At 40.0% G+C, this 26,026-nt stretch overlaps 1 protein-coding gene across 1 annotated transcript in view; it reads left to right on the top strand.

The window, feature by feature from the left end:
• The window catches only part of DMD (dystrophin), a 3,507,873-nt gene that overhangs the window by 444,396 nt on the left and 3,037,451 nt on the right, over positions 1-26,026 (top strand). The window contains exon 6 of the mRNA XM_073614841.1: positions 2,627-2,745. Within this exon, the coding sequence (XP_073470942.1) occupies positions 2,627-2,745 (119 nt within the window). The remainder of the gene's footprint in view (positions 1-2,626; positions 2,746-26,026) is intronic.

Raw genomic sequence — 26,026 nt, 5'->3', positions numbered from 1 at the left:
ATACTACATATACAATTTTTTTTTAAAGTAAAGCAGCTGTGAACAGGTTGGAGGAGACTTGCTTCACTCACAAATATGTATATATAATTGTGTGTATGATTTAGTGTGTTAAATTTTATTTACATATTTGGTCAAATTATGGTGAAGTTAGCGCATCTACATTTTTAATCTGTTGTTAGGGTTTGTATCCAGGCATATTGTGGCTTTATTTCTTATTTCATTTCATGTATTTTGGTGACTTTTCACTTTTCACAAAGCACGGGGGTTTATGCATTCGATTTTTCTGCTATGAACCAAAAAAAAAAACTGTAGACGTTTGTTTGTTGTTCTCATTGGACCATGGGCGTAGCATAATGGGTTGCAGGGGTCACAATTGCAACCCCTGCCCCTAGCTCCAGAGGGTCCCTGCAGCCTCCCTGTCATATTATCACATCCTCCACAAAATCCAGCTCCGATCTGCCCTAGGGCCCCACAGCCAGGCTCCAGTCCTGGGCTTCTACTTTGCCTTCCACAGTCCACACCCCTCTGTTCCCATTGGCTGGGGAGAAGCTGTAAGCCATTTCCTGAATGGGGAGGAGCACGAGGTGAGAACTGCACAGGATGGGGAAGTGTCTGTGCTGTGTGCTGGCAACATGGAATGGTAACCGAGCTCAGCGAGGCAAGAGGAGGAGAGTGCTGTAGCCATGATGGGACCGATGTTACTTGCGAGGTATGGCACTGCTCAGTGTCTCCTAGTCACCATCTGGGATTCTCTGTACCGCCCACCCAGGGATATCTACTAACCCAACTTCCCTGACAACTGGGGAAAAGACACACACCTCTGGGAGGTGACCTTCCCGCAACACTTGCCAACGCTGACAGAGACACCTTCAGAAATTGCTAAAACAAATCCCTTAACACCTCCTCTGGGGGCCTCTGAAGGGCTGCAGGCTGAAGATTTTGTGTCACATGGCTTTGCCCTCCCAGATCTAAGTTGCCCCCCCAAAGCCCCCTGACCACCCCCTTCACCCTGCATGCTATGCTGGGCTGCTGAGCCCATTCCCTATTACAGCACTCTATACTGTTCCTCCTCCGCAAGGCTGAAATTCCTTTACAACACAGCCAGTTAACCATGATCTGCACAGGGTGTATCTGCCTACTGCAACTACACTGCCGTTCCAACCAGAGAATTTCACAGGTCAGAAGGGTTACATAAAAGCCAGATACACCCTGTGAAGAATGACAGACTGTGTGTAAAGGAATGTGATTTCAGCCCTGTGTAGTGTGTGTGTGTGTGTGTGTGTGTGGGGGGGGGCTGTATACAGTGCTGGGATGGGAAAGGAGGTCTGCCAAGTGACCTGCCAGGGGTCCCTGTCCTCTGATTGTCCAGCGGTGATCCCTGTCCTCTGATTCTCCAGGGGTGACTCCTGTCCTCTGATTCTCCAGGGGTGACCCCTGTCCTCTGATGTAAAGAGGAACTCTGGGAACTCAAACTCTTAAGTATCTTGGCGTGCAGTGAATGTATCTGCACGCACGTTGGAAGTACTGGGGGGGGCCCAGGTCAACTTTTGCATCGGAGCCCACAAGCTTCAAGCTATGCCTCTGCATTGGACTGTATGTGAATGGCCTCTCATCTTTGGGTTCTTCCTCCTATTTCTAAGGGGTGTCACCATTTTGTGGAGTGCTCATTTTGTGGAGTGCTCCCAAAACCAGAGCCAGTGTGTCCAGAGATAATTTCATTTCAAAATCCATATCTTGTCCCCCCCACACCAATCAGTTTCTAACCTTTTTTTAAGCTTGAGTATGATTGGTGATACCTGAAACAAAATCGGAAGAACTTTAGGAACTAGTGTACACAATTTAGACCCCCCCCCCAAAAAAAAGAATCCTTCATTAAGCACAGAACAAAAAATGTGCAGGTGCATATTTGAGACTTTGACTGAATTTCCACCAGACTTTCTCTTCTTTTTTGTTTTCTATTGATTAACTTGTGAATCTTTATAGTCTCAGGTATTGTGGAAGAATAAATATGCCTCCTGTGGGGGGGGGGGGGGTTGGTTTCAGGAGTTCTAATGACTTTGCCCTTTTTATTGCATTGGAACTGATGAACGATGTAATTAACATCTAGGAAAATTGTTTACTAAAGGAGTAATTTCTACACTGGCAGTGTTTAATTTCAAAGACTCAATCAGTTGATGTTTCATCCCTAGAATGGACCATTTGTTTTTGACTGAATTGTGCATGCTTGGAGTGCTTGTACATCATGGCTTCATTTCATTTTAACTTTCATTAATCTGAAGAATATTTAAAGAAATAAATTACTGCATAGGTAGTGCAGTTGTGATATGTCTATTTGGCCTGAGATGAAAAATCATAATACACAAGTGATCATGCTGTTAGATGCATACAGTAATTGAATTTTCAAAAATAGAGCATGATAATAGTTATATTAGGTGTATTAGTTATACTAGGTAAACAATCAACATCTGCAGACAATGAATTTAGAGGGACAGTCTGTCCATACTAATACAGCCATTTGCTCTATAAATATTATAATAAATACGCCACACTTCATTGGCATGGTAATTTTGTTTTATAAAACTCTTTAAAGCTTCATCAAGTTTTTTTTTTCTGTTTTGTTTTGCAGACCAGACCTGTTTGAGTGGAATAGTGTTCTCAGCCAACAATCTGCTGTTCAGCGGCTGGATCATGCATTTAACACTGCCCAGCAACACATGGGAATCGCAAATCTCCTCGATCCTGATGGTGAGTAAACAAACTTGTGCTTTTAACTTTCATTAACACTTATAAATTTTCCCAGTGGAAAAGATGCATTATGCTTCATGTACTTTATATGCAAAATTATCGCAGCATGAGGCCTTGTGGGACATACGAGGGGGGATTCATCATTTTCTCTTGTTAGTGTTAATTCACATGCATGCTTTGAGGAGCGGTACTGCTAATTAATGCATTTTTTCTTTCACACATGTAATTTGAAAACAATTTGTAGTCATTCAAATGGTCAACAAGTGAACTCTTTTTGAACAAATTTGAGTATGTTTTCCTGTAAAAAAGTGCCCTAAAGAACAAAGCTACTTTTATTAATTTTAAATTGTAAAAAGTTTGTTTGTCATCATCATTGATGTTGATTCAGTGACAGTGGACATGTCATAGTTTTGTATATCAGTTGTAAAACTTAATCAGAATTATTTGCATTGCCTTATAAAGTTTTTTTAATATTTATTGGCTTTTCCAAGTAACAAAGAAAAAAAAACAAATACAGGATATAGAGCCAGAAGGCCCAACATAATAGATCTAGAGATACAATGCAGGCATATGGCATAAACAAAGACCCAACTGGGGCCGAAGGAGAGGAAGTGGGGGGAGAAAAAAGAAAGGGAAGTGGGGCAGGCAAATTTACCCGTGTGCAATTAACTGGCATAGTTTCGTAACTACAAAAAATACAGTGACCAGTAACAAGTAATGAAGTGTTTTTAACCATTAGTGAACAGTGCCTTGAAAAAGTATTCACACCCCTTGAAACTTTCCACATTTTGTCATGTTACAACCAAAAACATAAATGTATTTTATTGGGATTTTATGTGATAACCAACACAAAGTGGAACATAATTGTGAAGTAGAAGGAAAACGATAAATGGTTTTCAAATTTTTTACAAATAAATATCTGAAAAGTGTGGCATACATTTATGTTCAGCACCCCCTTACTCTAATGCCCCTAACTAAAATACAGTGGAACCAAATGCCTTCAGAAGTCACCTAATTAGTAAATAGAGTCCACTTGTGTGTAATTTAATCTCAGTATAAATATAGCTGTTCTGTGAAGCCCTCAGAGAACCTTAGTGAACAAACAGCATCATGAAGGCCAAGGAACACATCAGACAGGTCAGGGATAAAGTTGTGGAAAGGTTTAACGCCTCAACGGTATTCCTGAGTCTGGCTCAAGGTGGATTTTCAATACCAAAAGCGGTATCCCCAAGCCAAAATCAGGATTGCATCGCAGGATCCTTGTAGAGGTTACTTACCTTGTCCCCTGGATCCTGCGATGTCTCCCTGCTGTGATCTGCGAGCCGCTGCATCTTGCTCGATTCACAGTGCCGAGCTCCGTTCCTTGCGAGCGTTGCGACGCACAGGGACGGAGTTCGGCGCCAAATTCAAAAAGTAAAACACAAAGTACAGATACAGTATACTGTATCTTACAGATGACAGTACTGTATCAAATAATTACACATCCCCTTTGTCCCTAGTGGTCTGTCCAGGGTCCCGCATGCAGTTTTATATTATAAAAACTGTTCTTTCTGCCTGGAAACTGGAGATTGTCCATAGCAACCAAAACTTTTCCTTTACATCAAAAGTGGCTTTAGACAAGCTAGAAAACAGCGATAATAAATTAGAATCACTTGCAGAATTGAGCGATAGTGATTTATGGGGAAATCCGTCACCAAACACTAAAAGTAACGAAAGCGACAATTCTGCAACTGAGCAAATTTCAGTGTTTTTGATTTGATTACATTATTGAATAATTTTTATTAATATATTATTTTTTGTTATAATTATTTATAGTTATTTATTATATTATAATTTTTGATTTTGTTTTTCAAACTTTGTCATATCTGGGATGTCTACTAGACTCTTATTTGGACAGATTTAAGTGAATTATTCCTAAGAATTACAGGCCTATAATATAAAACGCCAAATTTCTGTGCAAAATAATTGTACCGCTTTCAGCATCAAAAATCTGAAATAATCATACCGCCAGGGAGGTTAAAGCAGGGTTCGGCTATAGAAAAAATATCCCAAGCTTTGAACATCTCACGGAGCACTGTTCAATTTGTCATCCAGAAATGGAAGAAGTATGGCACAACTCCAAACCTACCAAGACATAGCCACCCACCTAAAGTGACAGGCCGTGCAAGGAGAGCCATATTCAGAGATGCAGCCAAGAGGCCCATGGTAACGCTGGAGGAGCTGCAGGGATCCACATCTCACGTGGAAAATTCTGTCCACAGGACAACTATTAGTCATGCACTCCACAAATCTGGCCTTTATGGAAGAGTGGCAAGAAGAAAGCCATTGTTCAAAGAAAACCATAACAAGTCCAGTTTGCAGTTTCCAAGAAGCCATGTGGGGAACACAGCAAACATGTGGAAGAAGGTGCTCTGATCAGATGGGACCAAAAGTGAACTTTTTGGCCTAAAAGCAAAATACTACGTGTGGTGGAAAACGAACACTGCACATCACCCTGAACACACCATCCCCACTGTGATACATTGTGTTGGCAGCAAAATGTTGTGGGGATGCTTTTCTTCAGCAAGGACAGAGAAGCTGGTCAGAATTGATGTGAAGATGTATGGAGCCAAATACAGGGCAATCTTAGAAGAAAACCTGTTAAGAGTCTGCAAAAGACTTGGGACTGGGGCAGAGGTTCACCTTCCAGCAGGACATTGACCCTAAACATACAGCCAGAGCTACAATGGAATGGTTTAGATCAAAGCATATTCAAGTCCAGACCTCAGTCCAATTGAGAATCTGTAGCAAGACTTGAAAATTGCTGTTCACACACACTCTCCATCCAATCTGACAGAGCTTGAGCTATTTTGCAAAGAAGAATAGGCAAAAATTTCACTCTGTAATAAAGCTGGGCCGAACACCCCCCTGTTCGGTTTGCAGCAGAACTCCCGAACAAGGGAAAAGTTCTAACCTGAAAGGCCAACCCCATTAAAGTCTATGGGAGCCGAACAGGAAAAATCAAAAGTGCCCATTTTGAAGGCTTATATGCAAGAAATTGTCCATAAAAGGGGTATAAGTGTCTGGGTACTGCCCTGGGGGACATGTATCAATCCATTTTTTTTTTAAAAACAATAGTTTTTTTCAGGAGCAGTGATTTTAATGATGGTTAACCACTTACTGACCGCTGCACGCCGATATATGTCAGCACAATGGTAGCAGTGAGCAAACGGGTGTACCTGTACGTCCCCTTTAAGAGACGGGGATAGCAGGTGCGCACGTCCACCGTGTACAGCGTGACCATGCCTGCGGGACCGGCGGACTCGATGTCTGCCGGTCTCCCAGTGATCGTGTCACGGAGCCACAGAACGGGGAAGTGCCTATGTAAACAAGGCATTTCCCCGTTCTGCCTTGTGTCATGACAGAGATCACTGCTCTCTGTCATCGAGAGCAGTGATCGTTTCCATGTGACTTGAAGCCCATCCCCCCTACAGTTAGAATCACTCCCTAGGACACACTTAACCAATTAATCGCCTCCTAGTGGTTAACGTATTCACTGCCAGTGTCATTTACACAGTAATCAGTGATCCCTGTATAAATGACAATGGTTCCAAAATAGTGTCAAAAGTGTCCGATGTGTCCGCTTTAATGTCGCAGTCCTGATAAAAATCACAGATCACCGCCATTACTAATAACAAAAAAATTAAAAATGCCATAAAACTATCCCCTATTTTGTAGACGCTACAACGTTTGCGCAAACCAATCAATATACGCTTATTGTGATTTTTTTTTACCAAAAATATGTAGAAGAATACATACTGGCCTAAATTGAGGGGAAAAAATGCGTTTTTTTTTTCAAAATTGACGCTCTTTTTTTATTTATGGCACAAAAATACAAACCACAGAGGTGATCAAATCAGTGTTAATTTCGTCGACTAAAATGACTAAAACAATTTAGTCGACTAAATGAATAATATTTTAGTCGAATAAAATACGACTAAAACTAAAACAATTGAGATGACTCAAATACGACTAAAACTAAAATGGCATTTTAGTCAAAAGGGATTAAAATTAAAATGGCATTTTAGTCAAAAGACTAAGACTAAAACTAAATTGAAATTTTACTTCAAAATTAACACTGGCCTTTAGTGCATGTTTATACCTCAATACCTTAAATAATAACATATGAGATTTTTCACTCAAGAAGTATATAATAAGTTTGGCGTTTGTAGAGAAATGTTAACTAATGAATTACAATTTAATTACACCCATTCAATTTCAGACGACTAAAATTAGTTTTAGTCGACTAAAATGTACTGGAGATTTTAGTTGACTAAAAGGTAGGACATTTTAGTCGACTAAAATGTATTGGAGATTTAGTCGACTAAATACGACTAAAACAAAAACAATTGCAGAAGACTAAAATGGGACTAAAACTAAAATGCCATTTTAGTCCTAAGACTAAGACTAAAACTAAATCGAAATTTGCTGCCAAAATTAACACTGGATCAAATACCACCAAAGGAAAGCTCTATTTGTGGGAAAAAAAGGAGGTCAATTTTGTTTGGGTGCAACGTCGCACGACCGTGCAATTGTCAGTTAAAGCGACGCAGTGCCGAATTGCAAAAAGTGCTCTGATCAGGAAGGGGGTAAAATCTTTCGGGGCTGAAGCGGTTAAAGTGCAACAATAAAAATGAAAAATTCCTTTAAATATAGTGCCTGGGGGGTTCCCTTAGTCTGCCTGTAAGGTGGGACATCTGTAGCATATATAGAACATGCTGAAGAAAAAATTAAATTTCTAAAGGGAAAAAAAACGAGTCAAATCACATTTAAAATGACTCACAGTTACAATTGTCGACACCCTGCTATTGAAAAAAAATGACCTGGTGACACCGTCCCCTTCTGATGTCACTGACCCAGCATGCATAATGTCAGAAGGGGGTGGTGCCAAGTGACGTAGCCTGGTGGCCCCACCCCTTACCTATCTAAGAACTGTCAAACGGCTTAGTCTGCAGTAGGCAGCCAGCCATCTTATCGGCCGGAGCGTTTTTATTTTTTTTATTTTCTGGGGGGTGCAGTGGATGGCATGATTGACATTGGATTAACATTGGGGGACACTATTATTTTATTTTTTATTTTCTAATAAAGGAATTGTCAAAATTGTCTGTGTTTTTATTACTTTTTGACACTTTTTTGGTGAATGTACTATGTATCCCATACTCATTCATTTAGGGGGTCGGGATCTGGGGCCCTCTTGTTAAAGGGGGCTTCCAGATTTAGATAAGCCCCCTGCCTGCAGACCCCCACAACCACCGGCCACAGTTGTGGGGATGAGGCCCTTGTCCCTATCAACATTGTGACTAGGTGCTTTGGAGCAGGGGGCAGAGCCCCCTGCCCCAAAGCACACCCCCCATGTTGAGGGCACGTGGCCTTTTATGGTTCAGGAGGGGGGCACTCACCTGTCCCCCCCTTTCCTGACCTGCCAGGCTTCATGTCTGGCAGGTATTGATTTTGGGGGGAGCCCATACATTTTTTTTTATTTTGGAGAGGTATGGGCCTGGTATGAACTGGGAGGGACCCCGCACCCCTTTTTTTACCAGCAATTTTTTTTTTTTTTTACTCAGCTGTCAGTGAGGAAGTCCATTGACAGCTGATGACTCATTGGTTTTTAAGGACGCTGCAGCCAGCTTCCTGGCCCCACTCTTTAACAACTAACTTATACTGCACCCTGATTTGCCAAAGCTTTGCCCAATCAGGGCACAAAATGCACTGTGCACCCTGCAAATTTGAGTGTTTTATGAACTGGGGAGAACAGCCAATGTTCATCCCGAACCTATGTTTGGCCAAACCATTTGACCAACTCTACTCTGTAGATGTGCAAAGCTGGTAGAGACACCCAAAAAGACTTGCAGCTGTAATTGCAGTGAAAGGTGGTTCTACAAAGTATTGACTCAGGGGGGCTGAATACAAATGCATGCCACACTTTGAAATTTGAAAAACATTTATCATTTTCCTTCCACTTCACAATTATGTGCCACTTTGTATTGGTCTATCACATAAAATCCCAATAAAATACATTTACGTTTTTGGTTAAAACATGACAAAATGTGGAAATTTTCAAGGGGTATGAATACTGTACTTACCCTGATCATCTTGTTGATTTGCCTCCTAAGAAAAGAGTACTATATTTTGGCATTTGAGGGTTTCTTGCATGTGTGAACACTGACCAAATATCTGTCAAATTTAAAGTGGATATAGACCCTAACTTAATGGTATTTAGTATGATAATGCAATGTGTAGTATAAACTTTGGCCATATTATTTTATTTACTTGCCATTTGCACATTATACATGAACAGATGGATGGCTCAATGCAGAGTACTGGTTGATGTTGTTTTTCTAAAGTGCTCTTGCTCTCTCCCTTGCACATGTATAAGCACTGCATGGACATTGCAGTTCACAGATGGTAAAGCGCTAATTAATTTTTTTCTGTACCTCATGATTGCTGTGACCAATCACAACATTACACCATGTAAAAAGTAGCTGCAGTTGTCAGCCACCATTCACGTTCCTCTCACAGGAATGTAATCCACCCCTCTACTGTTATTCACCCCTCTACAATATACAATATGTCGGCTCCATCCTGTCTCTGATCTGAACTCTATATTAGCCAATTATTCCATTCACAGCTCAGTTAGTTTCAGCAATGCCGAGTGACTGAACTCCAGTGCATGCACAGGAGTGATGTCAACTCGGGCCAGCCAATTAAAACAACCAGGGATTGATACCCAGAAGCCTCCGGGCTGAAGATCTCAGTGCCAAGTGGGGAGCTCCAGGGTATCACAGCACAGAACAGAACAATATAGGACTCCTTTAAGTTATATTCCCAACAATGGCCTTTTTTCAAGGATAAGAACATTAGTAACAAAACAAGTAAAAAATATAAAAGTGAAGATACTTCATACCCTTCAAATACAATTTATACAAATGAACCAGTAACCATGTGATTTATTGTTCTCGCCTATGTTCTTATCAATGCAACCTTTGTCAGTGAAAAAAATCATATATAATATTTAAATGAGCAATTATTTTACTAGGTCTACTCTAAAAGTGGAATGTAAAAACTGAAAAAAAAAGCGTAAAAAGCTTTTTTACAAAAGCAGAAAATGGTGTCTGTGTATTATTTATGGACCCACTTGTGATCCTTTTTTAATAGTATACAGATGCAATTTCCTGTGCTCTGGTGACTTTGTCTGTGACATGCCAGAATAGTGGAAACCATATAGCTACTTTTTACATGTACAACATAACAAAAGCTTTGTATCATTCCCTTTAATAAATATGGCAATATATGATAAAAACAAAATTAAAAAAGTAGGAAAACCCAAGTTTGCAGTTAGAAAAATGTTTTGTGTCCTTCTGCAACCAAACATGAATCCCATTAAAAAATATACATATATTTTTCAAAATTGTATTGGCGCACCAGTACTTTCCTCAGCAAATAATGTCTCTGATCTAGCTAACTATTTTGTTTCTATATTTGTGCACACAAATGTGCACAAAGTATTTTTATATTTATCTATTTGAGGTTTCTCTCTTTTATACATGTTTTAACCAATATGAATTAATAATATTAGCAATATGCTGTATGACAGTTTACATCAGAATAAAAACAAGTGCTCTGAAATGTTAAAAATATTTGTGTACATATTCAGATATGTTCCAAACTCAGATTATTCCTATTTTTGTGAAAACCGCTGTACATAGTGAGTGTTCTGAAAGGTTGGACAAGTATATGCAAAGATTGCTGCAGATCCTGAAAGTACAGTAATGCAAGAAAGGATGTGCATTTTTCTCTACACTGGTCTTTCTTGATGAGAGATCAGCCTGTTTATTACCAACCCAAGATTTCATTTGAGTATAATATGTCAATACTGATAACATCTTGATGTTTTTTTTGAAAATTTCTATTGCCAGCCTACAAGAAGGAATGGAAAAGGCCTTCATAAAGTTCTTACTGCATTATCTTAAATAGCTAGAACACAGTATATCATTTGGAAACTGGGCCATATTAATATGTTTAAGAGATCCTCATTGTTAAAGAATTTTATATATTTGTTTCTGCCCTGTGTAGAGAGAGCTTAAATCTACCCATTCTAGAGGCATACATATGTTAAGAACAACTGTTTCTTAGGGATTGGGCAATAGCACTCATATAATCAGCTCAATATATTTAAGGTAGAGATGAATGAAATGCCCATGGCCCCTAGGTGAAGGTGACATCGCTATCCTTCTGGCAAGATCCAACACTGTGCTGTGGTGAATTTAATAACAATTGAGCTAAAGGCATTTCTCTGGATCTTGTTAGAATGGTGACATAACCTCTTGCTGTACAGAAATCAGGGGAAAGGTAAGTATAATGACTAAGTTTTTTCTCACTCACAGGCTTTTTTTTTCCTTTTAATTTTTGAGTGTTAGCAAAGGGGCCTTAACTAAAGAGGTGGACCTTTTGAAGGCCTGCTTAAAGGCAATTGCACAGACAATATAACAAAAACACAGTCAACATTTAATTTATTTTGCTCAGCCTTTAATATTATCAGCAATGTCTGCTTAGTAAGAAATTCTAGTGTTTTCCCCTAGAAATGTCCAGCCAGTCTTCCCTGAAATGTTTCATGTGCAGTAGCTCACATAATGTGTTTTTAATATATAGCAACTGATACATACTTTAGTCATTTACTCTTCAAACAACGTGATTCAACTTACAGGGATGCCTACTTAATAATGCAGCAAACTTAAGTCTTTTATTATTTATGCTGAACCAGGAAAACTACCATTTTATATCAGTGCATGTATAATTTTAATGCTTGAAGTCACAGCATTACTGATAATAAATCTGTTCTCTTATCTGCATGGAATTTTTGTTTCAAGGAAATGAAGATGACAATGCCTTATTTAGATTGCATTTTAGTGCATCATAATTTGTTGATCTCATGAAAATTTACTATTCTAAGGGTAATAAAAGAAAAAGAGATTTCAGTCCTTTGTCTTTGTCAATTCTTACCAAATATGCAAACACTCAACACAGCCCATTTATTATAACAGGCAGGCTAGTGAAGAGTTTACAACCACTTCAAAGGATGAAAAATTCACCAGTGAATCATCATATGTAAATTAGTGGAGATGAAGTAATTCCACAGTCACTTCAGTTTGTATTTAACTCTAACTTTCTCTTTTGCACAATCAGACAACAAACTGATCAAGATGTCAAAGTGCTGTTTTTGTGGCCCTTGTTTGGACTAAGAATTTAAGCTAATTCTAGGAAACACCAGTGAATAAGTGTATGTAAATCGGTGGAGTTTAAATAATTCTACAGTCACTTCAGTTATATTTAACTTATTTTTCTACATTGTGCAATCAACCATCAAACTGCTCAAGATGTCAAAATACTCATTTTTGTGGCCCATGTTTGGACTATAACTTTAGGCTAATTATAGTAATATATGAATTTTACACCTTAAAAAGTTTTGGGAAAATGAAATTTACCATGCTGTGTTCCACAAACACAAACTGATGTCATAAAAAAAGCTTTTTTTTAATATCTGAAATACTGCTGTATTCCTGCAACATTTCTGCAACAAATCACAATTTGGTATTTCCAGTTTCTGGAACACATGTCACAAACCCTCTTCAACATAGGTGCATTATTTTGTTTATTTGGCACATCTCATGTGTGCATCACATGTCCTCCCTAAAAAAAAAGTCACAAAAACAATAACATCTTTAACATTGTGATGACATTCTCTGCGTATTACCTCTGTCCAAAAAAAAACAAACAAATGCACAAAAACTGTTTCATTAATTAGCTAAGGAAAGGAATGATTAAAATCTCTGTCATTGTTTAATACCATCATTTTTTCCTTCCACAGTGAGGAAAATTTCCTTAAACAGATCTCTGTTTGATTGGCTGCCTTTAGGGCAAAGGAGATATCAGGGGTCTAATAGACCCCAGATCTCTCTGTAAAGAAGACCTGCCACTGCTCAAGCTATCAAAAGAGATGTTGTTCATCCCTTGTGACAGCAACAAAGTTGAATGAAATAAAATGTAAAACAGCATAAAAAATACATTTAAATACGTTAAAAAAATTAACATTTTAAAACACCCTGTCCCCCCATGCTCATGCACGAATATAAATGCTCATGTAGGTCCAACACGTATATCTAAATGGTGATTGCACCACACATGTGAGGTATCATCATGAATGAGTGAGAGCAATAATTCTAGTGCCAGAGCTTATGATTAACTGTAAACTGGTAACTTGTGAAGGCTTTTATAGTGTTGTCTATAAATACTTTTAGATATTTTTACTTGGTGTAACATCATCTTTTGTATTTTACTAAAATATTTGGTATTATATTGTATCTGTGTGTACTAAAATTCATTTAAATTTACTTTTTTCCTGAAAATTTGATAAATTACTCTACAAATACTGCGCAACATAAAAAATTTCCATAACCATCATTTTATTCTCCACGGCCTTTACTTTCAGAAAATAATGTTTGGGGGTTCTACATAATTTTCTATTTAAAAAAATGCTAATTTGAACATGTATATGAAAAATGTGAAAACCGGCCCAGACAGCATTTGGGTTAATGTAGACCTAGGGGTTTCTATGTCACTTTACCCCCAGGCCAATGCTGATATTTCCCATGTAAAAATACTGTGCAACATAAAAAATTTCAATAATCACCATTTTATTCTCCACGGCCTTTGTTTTCAGAAAATAAAATTTTGGGGTTCTACATAATTTTCTAGTTAAAAAAGGCTGATTTTAACATGTATGTGAAAAATGTGAAAACCTGCCCAGACAACATGTGGGTTAATGTAGACCTGGGGGTTACAATACCAATTTAGCCCCAGGCCAATGCTGATATTTCTCATGTAAAAATCAGCATTTATTTAGCTAGAAAATTATTTAGAACCCCCAAACATTATATATTATAATATACCATATTTATCGGCGTATAATATGCACTTTTCCCCCCTGAAAAGGGGGAAATGGTGTGTTCGTGTTATATGCTGATTCCTGCTGTCTCAGAGTGGAAGGAGGGGGCAGGCACCTCTGGATTACACAAAGCGGCAATCTCCTGTGTACCTGGCACTCAGTCACACACAGTCCCGCCTTCTGGCCAAGGATTGGACCACTATTCTGTCTATCACAGGAGGCGGGCCAGGAGGCGGGATGGTGTGTGACTGATCGTTGAGTACACAGGAGATCACAGCCCTGTGTAATCTAGCACTTGCGAGGCTGCAGATGAGCAGGGATGTGCAGGCTGCCATTTATTTGCAATGGTGAGGCTGCATTAAAGGGCAATGGAGAGGCTGATGATGGGCACTGTGCAGGCTGCTTTTATTGGCAATGGAGAGTTTGCTAATGGGCAATTGAGAGGCTGCTAATGGGTACTGTGCAGGCTGCATTCATTTGCAATGGAGAGGCTGCTAATGAACTCGGTGCAGGCTGCATTAATGGGCAATGTGCAGGCTGCATTAATTTGCAATGGCGAGGCTGCTGATGGGAAATGTGCAGGCTGCATTCATTGGCAAAGGTGAGGCTGCCGATGGGCAATGTGCAGGCCGCATTAATTGTCAAAGGTAAGGCTGCATGTTGGCACTGTCAGGATGCATTAATGGGCAATGGGCAGGCTGCATTGATGGGCACTGGTGAGGCTGCAGATGAGCACTGGTCAGGCTGCATTGATGGACTGTGGCCCTTTTTTGCTTCAAAGTTCTTAATTTAAAATTTTAGTTTTTTTTCCTGAAGCTTCCCTCCCAAAATTATGGTGCATGTTATACACCTGAATTTCAAAAGAGCCAACTTCCCTAAACTACAAACCTTGCTAAAAGGCATAAATTGGGATAAAATATTAGGAACAAAGAATACGGAGGAGAGATGGGTTTGCTTTAAGAGCATATTAAATAAGGGCATTAGCCAATGTATCCCATTGGGTAATAAATTTAAAAGAGCGAACAAACATCCTGGATGGCTTAACTCCAATGTAAAAATGCATATAAAAGCAAAGGAGAAGGCCTTCAAAAAATACAAGGTTGAGGGATCATCCACAGCATTCAGAATTTATAAAGAATGCAATAAGAAATGTAAGGGTGCAATTAGGTTGGCTAAGATAGAACATGAAAGACACATAGCGGAGGAGAGCAAAAAAAATCCCAAGAAATTCTTTAAGTATGTAAACAGTAAAAAAGGGAGGACAGACCATATTGGCCCCATAAAGAATGAGGAAGGACATCTGGTTACAAAGGATGGGGAGATGGCAAAGGTATTGAATTTATTCTTCTCCTCAGTCTTCACGAGTGAATCGGGGGGCTTCAGTAACCAAAACTGCAGTGTTTATCCTCATGACACAACACAGGAAGCACCTACATGGTTAACAGAGGACGGAATTAAAATTAGACTTGAGAAACTTAACATTAATAAATCACCGGGACCAGATGGCTTGCATCCGAGGGTACTTAGGGAACTCAGTCAGGTGATTGCCAGACCATTGTTCCTAATTTTTACAGACAGTCTGTTGACTGGAATGGTACCAGCTGATTGGAGAAAAGCCAATGTAGCACCAATATTTAAAAAGGGCCCAAAAAACATCCCTGGGAATTACAGACCAGTTAGCCTAACATCAATAGTATGTAAACTCTTGGAGGGGATGATAAGGGACTATATACAAGATTTTAGTAATAAGAATGATATCATTAGCAGTAATCAGCATGGATTCATGAAGAATCGTTCTTGCCAAACCAATCTATTAACCTTCTATGAGGAGGTGAGTTGCCATCTAGATAAAGGAAGGCCCGTAGACGTGGTGTATCTGGATTTTGCAAAAGCATTTGACACAGTTCCCCATAAACGTTTACTGTACAAAATAAGGTGCGTTGGCATGGACCATAGGGTGAGTACATGGATTGAAAACTGGCTACAAGGGCGTGTTCAGAGGGTGGTGATAAATGGGGAGTACTCAGAATGGTCAGGGGTGGGTAGTGGGGTTCCCCAGGGTTCTGTGCTGGGACCAATCCTATTTAATTTGTTCATAAACGACCTGGAGGATGGGATAAACAGTTCAATCTCTGTATTTGCAGACGATACTAAGCTAAGCAGGGCAATAACTTCTCCGCAGGATGTGGAAATCTTGCAAAAAGACCTGAACAAATTAATGGGGTGGGCGACTACATGGCAAATGAGGTTCAATGTAGAAAAATGTAAAATAATGCATTTGGGTGGCAAAAATATGAATGCAATCTATACACTGGGGGGAGAACCTCTGGGGGAATCTAGGATGGAAAAGGACCTGGGGGTCCTAGTGGATGATAGGCTCAGCAATGGCATGCAATGCCAAGCTGCTGCTAATAAAGCAAACAGAATATTGGCATGCATTAAAAGGGGGATCAACTGCAGAGATAAAACGATAATTCTCCCGCTCTACAAGACTCTGGTCCGCCCGCACCTGGAGTATGCTGTCCAGTTCTGGGCACCAGTCCTCAGGAGGGACGTACTGGAAATGGAGCGAGTACAAAGAAGGGCAACAAAGCTAATAAAGGGTCTGAAGGATCTTAGTTATGAGGAAAGGTTGCGAGCACTGAACTTATTCTCTCTGGAGAAGAGACGCTTGAGAGGGGATATGATTTCAATTTACAAATACTGTACTGGTGACCCCACAATAGGGATAAAACTTTTTCGCAGAAGAGAGTTTAATAAGACTCGTGGCCACTCATTACAATTAGAAGAAAAGAGGTTTAACCTTAAACTACGTAGAGGGTTCTTTACTGTAAGAGCGGCAAGGATGTGGAATTCCCTTCCACAGGCGGTGGTCTCAGCGGGGAGCATTGATAGCTTCAAGAAACTATTAGATAATCACCTGAATGACCGCAATATACAGGGATATGTAATGTAATACTGACACATAATCACACACATAGGTTGGACTTGATGGACTTGTGTCTTTTTTCAACCTCACCTACTATGTAACTATGTAACTATGTAACACCTTTGCGTGTTATACGCCAATAAATACGATATAAAAAAATGGTGGGTGTTGCAATTTTTTTCAAACGATATTTGCGCAGCAGTTTTTCAAACTTTTTTTTGGGAAAACATACATTTAAAGTGGATGTGAACCCTAAAATTTGGCATTATGTGTAATTCCCATCCCCCCTCCTTTTGTCCTATGTAGACTGTGGAGTATGTGCACATGTGCAGGATTGACATGGGGTCATGAGCACGCTCTGCTTCTTCACAGAGCACACTCTGCAACTCCTGTGTGTGTTCTTTAGTCTCCCCTGGCGCAAGGCTCATTCTCGCAATGCTGGCTGGCCAGGGGAGTGTAGTGGTGGGCAGAGGAATCCTCTGACACCACGACTCTGCCCACTGAGCTAAAGGGGTGAATTATGACAGGTAAGGAGGCCTGTTTTTCCTTCTAGATATGCCCTATGTTATTAAGTGTATGTTATTAAATTAGAAACAATAACAGTGGGTTTACATCCACTTTAATGAATTTTAGTGAACACAATAGAATACCCAGTTTTTGGACATATATAAGAGAAGATGCTACACCAAGTAAATAGATACTAAATATGTTACGCTTTCAATTTGCGCATGCCCGTGGAGCATCAACTACTTTAAATTATCTGTAGGCAATGTTTTAAAAGTCTTTACAGGTTACCAGTTTAGAGTTACACAGGAGGTCTGGTGCTAGAATTATTGCTCTTGCTCTGATGTTCATGGTGATACCTCACATGTGTGGTATAATCATCGTTTATATATGCACGTGTGACCTACATTTGTGTTCGCATTTGCAAGTGAGCAGGGGGGATGAGGGTGCTTTATTTATTTATTTTTTATTATTATTTATTTTATTTACATTTATTTTTTTACACTGTAACTTTATTCATATTTTGGATCAACTTTATTGCTATCACAAGGGATGAACAACATCCCTTGTGAATATATGGGCTGTGACAGGTCCTCAAGCTGAAATTGGTTTGATGAGCAGTTCAAGGTGGTAATGGCTTGTCTACAAACAAACCAAAACTGGAAGTGACAAAATCCTCGTATCTTCCAGTTTCTGACATCAGAGGAGGAGGGAAGGTACTTCTCTTCCTTCCATTCTTCTCAGTCTATGTGATTGGACTGGTAACATTGGTTCTGGGCTGCCCGGTGGAGCCCAGGCAAGGTGGCAGCAGTGGGGGAGGTTGATCCCCTTCCACCACCTGTAAAATTGATCAAACATTCTATAGCTGCTCAGATCACTTTTACTAAAAAGAGAATCCCTGACTGATAAAAAAAACTACCAGGGTCATGGTTGTAGCTGGAACCATGGTCTTAGTATAACCACCTCAATATAAGGCCATATATATACAGTAGTATGGCAGTATATAGGTGGTTAAAAATTAGTTTGTAGTTCATTTCTCTTGTCTCATGTTTAAGTGCCCCTGACAAGCAGCATTTTAGATTGATGAAAATCATTATACATGAATATATTCCTACAAGAAACTGTGGATAAATTGAATGAAAAGAAAATAAACTGAACCCCTACTGAGATGCTTTAATAAACATATATTTAAATGTTCCCTAGGGTTCTCAATACAAAACTTTTAACTTAACCTAATCAATTGTTAATCATGGGATGATGTGCAACTTATAACCTGGAAACCTCTGTTGTTCAGTTGTCTAAGCTGCTAAGTCTGTGTTCTTCTGAAAAGAGAATTGTCGTCATTATCTGACTTATTGCTTAATTCCGAACAAAAGCTATAGCTCTCCTAGTTGGTTTGGTGTTATCTCTTCTAGCTTTTTAGTATGATCCAACGACTTTAAATCTAGATCTACAGTTATCTTTAAATCCATAACTGACCTTAAAGGGAACTCCAGTCTGTTAAATTATCCTTTTTACATCATTATAGTGATTTCACTCAATGGTGAGGTGTATTAGGAAGGATTTGCGTCTTGGTCTACACAGTAGATAGCTTTTGCACTTTACAGCTTATGTAACACATTTAAAATATAGTGCAGATTTCAGAAGTGGAAAAATAGAAACTTTTTCTACTTTGCTATGTCTTCCCTTTCCATCATTTTATAGCAGAATTATTGAGATGATTGACCTCTATGTCATTCAATTCATTTAATCTTTAACAACTGTACAGCATATGTCTTTCAAATACTGTTACTGAAACTAGGCTGAATATGACAAGCTTCTAAATCCCAGTTTAATACTTATATATAGACTTTAAATCCTTTTCTTATTGTAGCAGAAAAAGGTGGCACCTGTTCTCTAGCATACTTGAGAGAGAATTTAAAATGTAATATCCCTTATTACTTTTTTTAACTATTTCTAATTATTTTAATAAGATCATAGTGTCCGATCATATTTTTTTTTGAAAACTGTTGATTCTATATAGTTTTTTTTAGAAAATGAGCAAAGCAGATGTTTGTGTTTATGAAGTTTTGAGGTGACATGTTCAATTTCCACAAGAGACCTAAAGTGTATGCAAATGCTGACAATTAACTTTGCTTATTTTCCCCCAGTTCGGTCCATGAAATATTCTATTTCTTTATATCTGTTCAATGAGTGCAAAAAAAAACCTGCTAATCCTGCCAGAACCATGTGAGCTTCTAATGTATAGTCTGAGCTAACTACACACTGCCTGTGCTGCACTAAAATCCTCAAAATGCTGTAGTTCAACTCAGCAAAGAACAGTCTAGGGTGCCAATGTTGCTTCTCCATTGATACAGCAGAGTAATGCCCAGTACACACGGTCAGACTTTGTTCGGACATTCCGACAACAAAATCCTAGGATTTTTTCCGACAAATGTTGGCTCAAACTTGTCTTGCATACACACGGTCACACAAAGTTGTCGGAAAATCCGATCGTTCTAAACGCGGTGACGTAAAACACGTATGTCGGGACTATAAATGAGGCAGTGGCCAATAGCTTTCATCTCTTTATTTATTCTGAGCATGCATGGCACTTTGTCCGTCGGATTTGTGTACACACGATCGGAATTTCTGACAACGGATTTTGTTGTCGGAAAATTTTATATCCTGCTCTCAAACTTTGTGTGTCGGAAAATCCAATGGAAAATGTGTGATGGAGCCTACACACGTTCGAAATTTCCGACAACAAGGTCCTATCACACATTTTCCATCGGAAAATCCGACCATGTGTACGGGGCATAAGGTCTAATTCACACAGGCATTGCTTATAGAATTAAGACCCCTTTAAGTCATGTTAAAAGATTTTACCTGAAACTTTCCAAACACCCCCTTTATTTTGTTTAAAGGAATATGATGTACAGGAAGTATGCTGCTTTGGGGTGTTGTTAGTTTGTATTCTGGTGTTTTTTGCTAATTCCTTTTGTGCTTTTGGCTGTATTTTGGTGTTTATAGACCAAACTGTCTTTTCTGGTTTCTCTTGTAACGTTTGTTGCATGTCATACTCCTTTAAACAATGAAAAAAAATTATATTGTCATTCTTTCATGTTTGTTTTTCTCTGTGTAAAGACTTATAGCAGGTTGATTTACTAGAGTTATATAGACTGTGCACTTTACAAGTGCAGTTGCACTCATTTTCTCCAGAGCTTAGAGAATGTGGTGAAGCTCTGCTGATTTCCATCATCCAATCATGTGTTTTTTTTCCTTGCACCTTATTATATTCATTAAACTCTGGGGAAAATTAGAGCAACTGCACTTGCAAGGTGCACTGTCTATTTGCCAATCCCATTCAATTGGTCTCTCCTCCCTTCTAATATGGCATTGATGCTTGCTGTGTATCCTTTTTCTTATTTTATGGCTCCTTGGATTTTGACAGTGGATTTTTATTGGCCTCCTTTGTCCTGGATTGCTCATTAGTGCTTGAGGTTGACTGCATGGGTGATGACTGACTTATAGTCTTTGCATCTTCTTCCTCCACATTTAATTACCCCTAACAAAATATATTTTTTATGCTCCCAAAAACAACTTAGACAGCAATAAAACACAGCAGATGCTAAAATGAAATGTAAAAGCGCTCATGGTTTTCTTTTCATAACCGTCTTCAAAAATTGCGCTGGTGCTCCTGTAGGGGGGCCCGAGCACACGGGGATCAGCACAGCTGAGGAAATAACAGGAACAATGCATTGTGTGTCTCTCCCTCCATCAGCCAAAAGCTGGTTTCTCTCCCTCTACCTCACACTGGCTTTCAACTGTTAGAGGGACAGACACAGTGCATCGTTCCTGTACTTGCCTCCCTCCTGCCCGTGCTGATCCTCCTCCCAGGCCTGCCCACACATAGACGTGTGCACACCCTAATCACCCCATGCACTTTTTGATCAGGCTGGTGATCAGGGACAGTACTCTATCCAGGGTCAGGGCTTAGCAGGCTCAGTCCTCAGGGTAGCAGTGTGGAGGGGCAATGGAGTGGCCTCAGAGGGAAAGCAGCAGCTGGCCAGGCACGCACGGAGCCTCCACACTGATTCCTCCACTCTCCACCTAGCCTGTCCTCTTCTCTCTCCCCGAACCTGGGGGAGAACCAATAGGAGCATTGGGGCAGGGACAGCAACTATTACTCACCCTGTACAGGGAGAGGAGGGAGTGGACCAGACAATGTCATTCTGGCTGTATGAAGAAAAAAGGGGGGAACCAGGACCTGTCACTTAGCTTTCATGGAGAGCAGATGGTGGGATGTCATTGCACAGGACTATCAATGAGCTGGTGAGTGCTACAGGGGTCCATATACCTCAGTAAAGAGGGGCCCTATACATCCCTATGTATCACTATAGAGTGGCCACAGACGCTATACATCTTAATAATAGGAGTATAGGGAGGGCTGAATAGATTATTATGGGGGTTACATATATTATTTTAGAGGAGTTATATATATATATATATATATATATATATATATATATATATAGAAATAAAGGTTAGGGAGGGTTCATACATTATAACTGGGATTCTACCCTAATGCAATAGGCTGCCCATACCTGTGTGCCCACATCTGATCCCCTGCTGTGTGCCCGCCCCCCCCATAGCGCTGCTGGCTTTCATCTGGGTAGTGCGGGAACCCAGGGGATGTATAAGGACTGAGAGCGGGGGTAAGGGCCAGTAAATATAACATTTACCGACCCCTTCCTTTTCTAAAGGACACACTGAGCAATTGGTACTGATCGCTCCTGTGTCCATTGATAAGTGATCATTGTAAACTTTGTTTACTATGCTTCAGTTTATAAATAAACAGGGAGCTCTGAGCCTTGTTCATTTATCCTTAGTGCAGCTGAGGCTACAGAAAAAGGAATTGAAGAATCTGTCCTTAATTCCTTTCTCTGTCTCAAATGTGAAATGTCAGGGTTCTGTTTAGACCCCTGATATCACACCAAAGCTCCCCGCCCCAATAGTGTTGAAGAAAAAATATGTACAAAGTAATAAAAGAAAAAGAAGGGCCCATTCACACGGGTTCTCTGGTCCATACAGTGTGAATGAGCGATTTGTTGCCTTCTGTTACTCTATGGGGATGCAACAGCTGCATTAACTTTGATGCAGGTCATAATCTGATAGGTGTGCAGGTGTGGGTGAGTTGGCCCTGAATGCCTACTGTTGTGTTTGGGGCCATACTCCTGTTAAGTTAGGACCTGCAGCTATGTTCATACAGCTGTTGCGTCCTATAGCATAACATAGGCTGCTTTAGCACAGCAATAGACACATTTAAAAAAAAAAACGCCAAATCAGACTGTACAGACCATAGCACCAATGTGAATGAACCCCAAGACCTAGTTTACACACAGAACTTTATTAACTCCATACATCTCTTTTAGATTTAGCAGGAATTTTGTAAGTTATGCTATGTTTGTATCCGCTTATAATGATTTTACTGTATACTTAGTGAAAATCTTGTTTGGATATTTTTGGTGGGGAGGGGGGGACCTGTCAGATAGGCTGTATGGGGCCCCGTGACTTCTAACAGCAGCCTTGCCTCAAAGTATGTGTTCTTACATGGACAAAACCTGTTCAGCTGTCTAGCAGTCAAATTTAGATCCATTTTCAATTGCTCTTACAGGGATTTTCATCCGTTTTTTATTTTGTTTACTGAACACAAAATTATCTTTATTTGTATAAAACCTAATAAAAGAATAGTAAAATATGTATTTCAAATTTCAACAAGTCCATTTTGTCTGTATCTATAGATCTTTAGTTATATGTTTTTTATTTGTGTAGCTTTTATAGTATATTTATAAATGTATATAGGTATAAAGCGTAACTCTACCCATAACAATTTTATTTAAAAAACTAATAATCTTCAGCAAGGAATATACATTCTACAATAATAATTATGCTATCAAAATTAGAGTGTGCTTTAAATTGCTTCCAGCATTGCTCCTGTTTCCTTTTGCTGGAGGCTGCCATTTTGCTGAAGCTCAGAGCCCTTGAGCAGCAGTAAATCTTTAGGCTGTCAGCAGATCAGCCTCTACATTTTCGGCACAGTGCCAAAAAATGGAGAACAACTAAGCATGTGTAGAGCAGGGTGAGACAGCATATTACTGGATTTCAAACAGTATAGGAACTTATTTTTATGTTTTACATAGCTATACCTGCAAAAGGGGCCAAAAGTGATATAGCAAGACTAAATATTCTAACTAATTGGTTCCCAATTGCCCGGGGAACTAGGCAAGGCTGTCCCCTCTCCCCATTAATTTTTTTCTCTTGTCTTATAACCACTGGCCCTAGCTATTCAGGCGAATCCGGATATTATAGGCATTGAGGTAGCCTCCTGTCATCACAAGTTATGCTTATTTGCTGATGATGCCCTGACGTTCGTCACCTTACCCCATATTACATTACCTAATTTAATACTTACTTTAGATTGTTTGCCAATATATTGGGTCTTGAAGTCAACCAATCGAAATCCATGGCGCTTAATGTTTGCCTACTGTCGACTGAAGTCTCACATCTACTGGAAACCTTTTCGTTTCAATGGACAACATAGTCTCTCCCTTACCTTGGTGTCAAACTCGCTGGATAACCAGCCCTTTTGTACCAAACTAATTATCTCCCCATGCCATCTCATTTGCAGCCCTTATGGCTGCTTGACAACCCCTATGTGTCTCTTGGCTAGGTTGTTTAACTGCAGTGAAGATGTCCCTACTACCTAAGATTCTCTATTGGATTCTCTTTTGGGTCTTACCGATAGCAGTGTCCTCCTATTTCTTTCATATAATCCAAAGCCAAATACATATATACATATGGGGACCCATTAAACACAGAGTATCTTCCTCCATACTAATGCGCCACAGATTACACGTGGACTGGGAGTCCCTTGTTTTTCCAAATACTACCAGGCGGCTCAACTGGCCCAGATTGCCCTATATCATGCTACTGTGGAGTTCCCGCTGTGGGTGAGCCTCGAAGCTATAGACCTCGATCCTCATGCAGTTGATAATTTGCTCTGGTAACAATGCACAATCCTTGCAGCTATGGAATAGGCTCAAAGGTCCTTTTAAGCTACATTCCCCACACCACCCTTTATTATACTTCCTAGGCCACCGGCTATTCCTCCCAGCTCACATAAACCCTGACGCTTTCACAATTTAGAACCGTCTAGGCTTGACAAGGCTAAACACCCTGGTCACTTCCTTCCTCTTCCCTGAAAACCTTTCCAACTCTGCAGGACCAATTCCACATCCTGAATAGGGGAATTTTTTGCTATATGCAAATATCCAATTTTTTTGCTCCATATTTGCATTCCTCCATGTCACCATCTAATATGATGCTGTATGAAGGCATCTGTAACTCTGATCCCCATGCTCCATGTATCATCTCAAAATTATATACCCACATCACAACTATGTCCTCCCACCTCCCCTCCTATAGTACCCATTGTACAAACAATCTGAACATTCCTCTCGAGTGGGAAGATTGGGATGACATTTGTGCTATGACTAATTCCTTGGCCCAAAACATGCTCGCTGTTGAGACCAACTACGAGGTGCTCCTGCACTGGTATCTGGTCCCAGTAGGAATTGCTAAAAACTTTTTAACCTACCCCACCACATGCTTTCGAATTTGCGAAGAACGGGGCACATATGTGCATATCTGGTGGACGTGTCCGATCGTGCAGCAATTCTGGGCTGAAATCTTCAGAACATTGTCCACCTTGCTAAACTACTGTCCACCTGACCTTACAAAGGCCCAATCGAAACTCCCAATAAACGTCATCACAGATTCTAAACAGGCTATCGGGAAGGCCTGGAAATCTTCATCTCTCTGCTAGTCTCTGTAGAGACTAAAAATAGGATCACCCAAGCTATGATCCACAGTAAAAAACATGGGGGATGGTGGAGCTGTCACTTAGTATGAATGATAAAAAGTGCATCTATCAGGTCCTTGTTATAACATTTTTTATGCAAATGAAGTAGGATAAAGACTAAAAACAACGGAGAAATGGGGGAGAAAAAGGAAGGAAAAAGTCCTGTGTATTGTTAGCAACTAGTCCATACACCAGGGCAAGCCTTCAATGGGAAGTTGAGAGCAGACTCCAATGCATGCAAAAAAGAAAAGAAGAGGCGCCTCCGGGTTAGAACCAGTTGCGTTTAATAAGTTACAGGTGCATTAATCCACTTAAATAAAAGAAAGAGACTTCCGGCACATGTTCTCTCTACACTCATGTGGCGTCCATCCAGCGCTTTAGCATTATAGCAGCTTGTCCGTGTAAAGGGAATCCTGTCCAGCAGGGTTTCCGGATGACTTGGAGAGCTGGATCCGAGGCTTGGTGGAGGCTCTGGTCAGCGGTGGAACGCAGCATCAGGCGCGGTGACATCACAGATAGTCACAACGAAGTTTCGGAGCATGCGCTCTGCACAGACAGGCACACTCCTTTTTCAAGCTAACAGGACATAGGCTGTAAACAGCCTTATATGTGCATCAGTTTGCTGCCATCTAGTGGATGCAGTGAAAAACGTATACTTACATCCTACAGAATAGCAGCAAGAAATGATGTGACAAATAAAGGGGGAAACAGGGAGACATGGACAAATGTGAGGGATTTGGGAGAGGGGCAGCAAAGAATAAATAAACACAATATTTAAAGAAGGAGGAGGCGCCTCTTCTTTTCTTTTTTGTATAATCCACAGTAAGATTGAGGCAACCACCTTAGGTAAGATCCCAGAACACCTGAAAATTTGGCAATCATGGGTGGATAATTTCCTCCCTCTACATTTCGATCCCAGGCTCCTGGAACCTTAGGGTTGAGAAACCAACTTCCTACCCTGGTT

The sequence above is a fragment of the Aquarana catesbeiana genome, linkage group LG02 (genome assembly GCF_042186555.1).
Source record: "Aquarana catesbeiana isolate 2022-GZ linkage group LG02, ASM4218655v1, whole genome shotgun sequence".
NCBI lineage: Eukaryota > Metazoa > Chordata > Amphibia > Anura > Ranidae > Aquarana > Aquarana catesbeiana.
This window is presented reverse-complemented; position numbering and strand designations above follow the sequence as displayed.